We start from the raw sequence: 6,610 nt of genomic DNA, 5'->3' as shown, positions 1-6,610 counted from the left end.
AGGCCAGCACTTGATTGATTACGAGTTCATCAAACATATTGTTCTCTACTAGGAATAGAAATTAAATTGGTAAACAAGGCAAGGATGAGCCAACTGCCATGTTGATTTGGCTGAGCAAGACCTTGCAGAGGGGAAAATTACAAGATGTATTCTTGTGGATTACAAGTACCATGGGAGCGAACAGTTTTTGGAATACTGGAAATGGCCCAACTTGATTATCATACACATTGTAAGGAGAGTGGTCACTTGGGATAAGCTATTACCAGCAGGAGAGTGAGTTTGTGTGTGTGGTTTTTGGAAAAAGGGGGGGGGGGTGAGAAAACCTGGATTTGTGCTGGAAATGGCCCACCTTGATTATCATACACATTGTAAAGAGAGTGGTCACTTTAGATGGGCTATTACCAGCAGGAGAGTGAGTTTGTGTGGGGGGGGGGGGGCGGAAGGTGAGAAAACCCGGATTTGTGCTGGAAATGGCCCAACTTGATTATCATACACATTGTAAGGAGAGTGATCACTTTAGATAAGCTATTACCAGCAGGAGAGTGGGGTGGGAAGAGGTATTGTTTCATGGTCTCTGTGTATATAATGTCTTCTGCAGTTTCCACAGTATGCATCCGATGAAGTGAGCTGTAGCTCACGAAAGCGTATGCTCAAATAAATTGGTTAGTCTCTAAAGTGCCACAAGTACTCCTTTTCTTTTTGCGAATACAGACTAACACGGCTGTTATTCTGAAACCAGTTTTTGGAATAGACTTAGTTGTATATATTTATGCAGTTTCATGCACCTCTTTTCTGATGAGAGTTGCATGAACAACTGGCTGGTGATGGGGGGACAGATCTAACATTCAAATTGAACATGAAAATACGCTGATGAGATAAGAACTATCCTTATTTTTTCTTTATAAATGATCTGGCAATTTAATATTCAATAAGAGATAATCAATATTCAGCATCAGTCCCACTTTCACAGAGAAGGTCATCAGAATTGTTAATCTTAAATACAACTGCAGGGAGAATATGTGAACCCCTGTAAATATAGCTCATCACTACACTCTTTGGAATTCAGTAGCATCATCAACTTTATGTTTGTCAATAAAAGATTACAGAAAAAAAAAAAAAAAGATTTGTTTCCCCACAATGTAATTATTTTAGGCTTTTGTAAATTTAAATGCAGCACTGCTTGAAGACCATGCAGCCATATATCTGGTGGATTATTAATTCATCTTGCCTTTAACAAACATTTTTATTGGCACTCACACTTTGCAATTATCTTGGTATTTTTATTTACAGAAAATAAAATTCAACCAGAATGTCACCTTCATGCATAGGGATTTAAGTGCTTAAAGTCATAAATATAATGAAAATGTATATCTTATTTGTTATTTGCAAAAAGAGGTAATGGATATAAGTGAACACTTCACACACACTTCTCTTGAGAAACAAGGAACACAAATTCTCTGGAGATAGATTCAGGAAATAAACATTTTGATGTTGACTCTTGGCAAATCTTATACAACTGAACAACTAGTAGTCTTCCTACTTTAACCCCTGGAGTGTAGCTGTAAACTTTCAAGCACTAAAAATAAAGATGCAAAGAGAACAGTCAGCTCTGAATGACCTAAAAGACTACGTAAATATTTATATGTAATCCGTACTGTGCCAAATGTTAAAGAACAGTTCGTGAGTACTGGAGAAAACTGACTCAGTAATGAAAACAAGTCAATAGCAAAAGATACAATCCCTTCTCACAATCGGTTCTTTACTAGTCAAAGCCAAGTAAGTCTTAATTTTAAAGTAAAAACTTCTTAAGATCTAATTTATCCACAGAAATTCTAAAATCTACTTTACTCATTTAGGTTGGGGATGGGGTGCTTAATCTAATGAGAACTTGAAGTGTTTGATACATTTGAATATTGAAAATAATTCAAAAATTCATTTCAGGATTTATTCAAAAATTATATATATGAAAATTACATTCCAACATTTTGTAATAGAAAAGACACAATGTGTGAAGTAGCAACACAAGGTGAAAACTGTTGGCCCTACTACAAGAAATAATTCTTTTGCAGGCTTGGATCACGGATCACACAAGGTGTGAGTCTATGCTAAACGTACTTTTCAACAAGTACAGTAATTGCAGAAGATGGAGAAAAACAGGATGCCAAAGGACAATCCTGTATGTTAGACAGCCCTATGAGATGATGAAAGTGTGAATGGAAAGCCTCAATTTTTGAGCTTTTAACAAACAAACAAACCTAAAGAGAGCTCATTTTATATACCAGAGAATGTGCAGAATGTTAACCACTCCAAGTTTTTTAAAATACAGAAGAGATTCAACCTGAATTCATAAGTTTCCAAAGCTGATCCACCAAAGCTTCATTGCACAAGGGAGACTCCAAGTTCTTAGTAAAGGGTGGATTCCTTGTCAGCATGTTCAAAATCTTATGTCTGAAAGAGAAACAAAAGTTGCTTTTTTAATCTAAATGAACTGAGACTCCAAAGTTACTGTGTTTTGTATGTCTGCAATTCTGTTTTTGACACTGGAGTTTTTATTGGGCATACAAATATTAAGATTTGTGAGCCCCTAATATATACATGTATTTTAGTTCCTTTTAGCTCTTTCTTCTGTCTGTACATACACACGTATATGCACATCTCATCCCCAAATTAGTTAGTTTTCAGGTAATAAATAGGACATGACCAGGGTGGACATTAGTTGATAGCATCACTCATCACGGTAAAGGGAAAGTGTGATTTTGTATCTAGGCTGATTTGTTTTCATGACAATTTGAAAGGCCGTGTTATGCTCTAAGGTAAATTAATTGGAGCTGTACTGAGTCAATATACTCTTCATATTCTAATAAATATTTATTTTCAGTTGGATTTTAAAAAAAAACATGTCTAAACATTAAACGTGTTACAAAATGACAGGAATCAGTAAAAATATTTAAGACTCACTCTTCCCTTTTTAAAGGGACGCCTATAATTTAGAAATTACATTACTGTCTGAATATTTTGCATGCAACACCTCTGACCCCAATACTTGACAGCAGTGAGCAAAAAACAAACACTGTATTTTTTCAGATGGTTTACTATGCTTGTGACAACATATTGGGAATAGTGATTGTCACCATTTCCCCTAAATAGTCAGTTTTCTCCCTTGTTGAAAAGACCCTTATAAATATGGGAACAGAAAAACCTTTAACATTTGAAGGGATTTTTTAAATATTCAGGATATAATTTTTAAAGTGTGCTCTATCTGAAACTGGAATTTAAAAATGAATAAAAAATGCAAACTGACAGGATCTCTTTGAGAGACTCAATTAAAATATTCTGTTTCCTCAGCTAATGTTGCCTGTTACATGTATCTGATCTAATGGGTCAAATTATACGCAACTTCCTTTAAAAAGAATAACAGCAATATATTCCTAGGACTAGGGAAATTAGTAACTATACTTGCAAAGGAAGCCTAAAAGATAAATAGGAAAAATACCTAAGTCTATTCATCTTAAAGAACAGTACTACTACATTGGCAATCAGGGACAGACAGAAATGAGGAGCAGGGAAACGAAGATCAGAGGTTGCCCATGCTAAAATATATACAGCATTGCATTGGCTAAATCTAAATTAAATCTGATAAAATTATCAAATAACCACAACATTTTTACAGGTTTCAGAGTAACAGCCGTGTTAGTCTGTATTCGCAAAAAGAAAAGGAGTACTTGTGGCACCTTAGAGACTAACCAATTTATTTGAGCATAAGCTTTCGTGAGCTACAGCTCACTTCATCGGATGCATACTGTGGAAAGTGTAGAAGATCTTTTTATATACACACAAAGCATGAAAAAATACCTCCTCCCACCCCACTCTCCTGCTCGTAATAGCTTATCTAAAGTGATCACTCTCCTTACAATGTGTATGATAATCAAGGTGGGCCATTTCCAGCACAAATCCAGGGTTTAACAAGAATGTCTGAGGAGCGGGGGGGGGAGTAGGAAAAAACAAGGGAAAATAGGTTACCTTGCATAATGACTTAGCCACTCCCAGTCTCTATTCAAGCCTAAGTTAATTGTATCCAATTTGCAAATGAATTCCAATTCAGCAGTCTCTCGCTGGAGTCTGGTTTTGAAGTTTTTTTGTTGTAATATAGCAACTTTCATGTCTGTAATTGCGTGACCAGAGAGATTGAAGTGTTCTCCGACTGGTTTATGAATGTTATAATTCTTGACATCTGATCTGTGTCCATTTATTCTTTTATGTAGAGTCTGTCCAGTTTGACCAATGTACATGGCAGAGGGGCATTGCTGGCCCATGATGGCATATATCACATTGGTGGATGTGCAGGTGAACGAGCCTCTGATAGTGTGGCTGATGTTATTAGGCCCTGTGATGGTGTCCCCTGAATAGATATGTGGGCACAGTTGGCAATGGGCTTTGTTGCAAGGATGGGTTCCTGGGTTAGTGGTTCTGTTGTGTGGTATGTGGTTGCTGGTGAGTATTTGCTTCAGGTTGGGGGGCTGTCTGTAGGCAAGGACTGGCCTGTCTCCCAAGATTTGTGAGAGTGTTGGGTCATCCTTCAGGATAGGTTGTAGATCCTTAATAATGCGTTGGAGAGGTTTTAGTTGGGGGCTGAAGGTGATGGCTAGTGGCGTTCTGTTATTTTCTTTGTTAGGCCTGTCCTGTAGTAGGCGACTTCTGGGAACTCTTGATCTTGTGCTTTTTCAGGGAGTTTCTTGAGCAAATGCTGTAGTTTCTTTTGGTAACTCTCAGTGGGATCAGAGGTTAATGGCTTGTAGAAAGTGGTGTTGGAGAGCTCCCGAGCAGCCTCTTGTTCATACTCCGACCTATTCATGATGACAACAGCACCTCCTTTGTCATTCTTTTTGATTATGATGTCAGAGTTGTTAACCTATCCAACTATACTCTCAGCCCAGCAGAAGCAGCTGTCCTATCTCGGGGCCTCTCCTTCTGCCCCTCCACCCCCACAAACATGATTCAGTTCTGTGGTGACCTAGAATCCTATTTTCGACGTCTCCAACTCAAGGAATATTTCCAACATACCTCTGAACAACATACTAATCCACAGAGACCTCCCTACCAACACTACAAAAAGAAGGATTCTAGGTGGACTCCTCCTGAAGGTCAAAACAGCAGACTGGACTTCTACATAGAATGCTTCCGCCGATGTGCACGGGCTGAAATTGTGGAAAAGCAGCATCACTTTCCCCATAACCTCAGCCGTGTGGAACACAATGCCAACCACAGCCTCAGAAACAACTCTAACATCATAATCAAAAAGGCTGACAAAGGAGGTGCTCCAACACCACTTTCTACAAGCCATTACCCTCTGATCCCACTGAGAGTTACCAAAAGAAACTACAGCATTTGCTCAAGAAACTCCCTGAAAAAGCACAAGATCAAATCCGCACAGAGACACCCCTGGAACCCCGACCTGGGATATTCTATCTACTACCTAAGATCCATAAACCTGGAAATCCTGTGCGCCCCATCATCTCAGGCATTAGCACCCTGACAGCAGGATTGTCTGGCTATGTAGACTCCCTCCTCAGGCCCTACGTTACCAGTACTCCCAGCTACCTTTGAGACACCACTTACTTCCTGAGGAAACTACAATCCATCGGTGATCTTCCTGATCACACCATCCTGGCCACTATGGACGTAGAAGCCCTCTACACCAACATTCCACACAAAGATGGACTACAAGCTGTCAAGAACATTATCCCCGATAATGTCACGGCTAACCTGGTGGCTGAACTTTGTGACTTTGTCCTTACCCATAACTATTTTACATTTGGGAACAATGTATACCTTCAAATCAGCGGCACTGCTATGGGTACCCGCGTGGCCCCACAGTATGCCAACATTTTTATGGCTGACTTAGAACAACGCTTCCTCAGCTCTCGTCCCCTAACACCCCTACTCTACTTGCGCTATATTGATGACATCTTCATCATCTGGATCCATGGAAAAGAAGCCCTTGAGGAATTCCACCGTGATTTTCAACAATTTCCATCCCACCATCAACCTCAGCCTGGTCCAGTTCACACAAGAGATCCCCTTCCTGGACACTACAGTGCTAATAAACGATGGTCATATAAACACCACCCTATACCGGAAACCTACTGACCGCTATTCCTACCTACATGCCTCAAGCTTTCACCCTGACCACATCACCACATGATCCATCGTCTACAGCCAAGCTCTGCGATACAACCGCATTTGCTCCAACCCCTCAGACAGAGAAACACCTACAAGATTTCTATCAAGCATTCTTACAACTACAATACCCACCTGCGGAAGTGAAGAAACAGATTGACAGAGCCAGAAGAGTTCCCAGAAGTCACCTACTACAGGACAGGCCTAACAAAGAAAATAACAGAACGCCACTAGCCGTCACCTTCAGCCCCCAACTAAAACCTCTCCAACGCATTATTAAGGATCTACAACCTATCCTGAAGGATGACCCAACACTCTCACAAATCTTGGGAGACAGGCCAGTCCTTGCCTACAGACAGCCCCCCAACCTGAAGCAAATACTCACCAGCAACCACATACACATACATAACAGAATCACTAACCCAGGAACCTA

General features: G+C 39.8%; 1 protein-coding gene across 1 annotated transcript in view; it reads right to left on the bottom strand.

Moving 5' to 3' along the window:
• The window catches only part of TAF2 (TATA-box binding protein associated factor 2), a 107,284-nt gene that overhangs the window by 19,526 nt on the left and 81,148 nt on the right, over window positions 1-6,610 (bottom strand). Inside the window, exon 22 of the mRNA XM_084620496.1 lies at window positions 2,339-2,448. Within this exon, the coding sequence (XP_084476622.1) occupies window positions 2,339-2,448 (110 nt within the window). The remainder of the gene's footprint in view (window positions 1-2,338; window positions 2,449-6,610) is intronic.

The sequence above is a fragment of the Lepidochelys olivacea genome (assembly GCF_965140295.1).
Source record: "Lepidochelys olivacea isolate rLepOli2 genome assembly, chromosome: 2".
Taxonomy (NCBI): Eukaryota; Metazoa; Chordata; order Testudines; family Cheloniidae; genus Lepidochelys; species Lepidochelys olivacea.
Note: the sequence above shows the minus strand (reverse complement) of the source record. Positions and strands in the feature narration are given on the sequence as shown.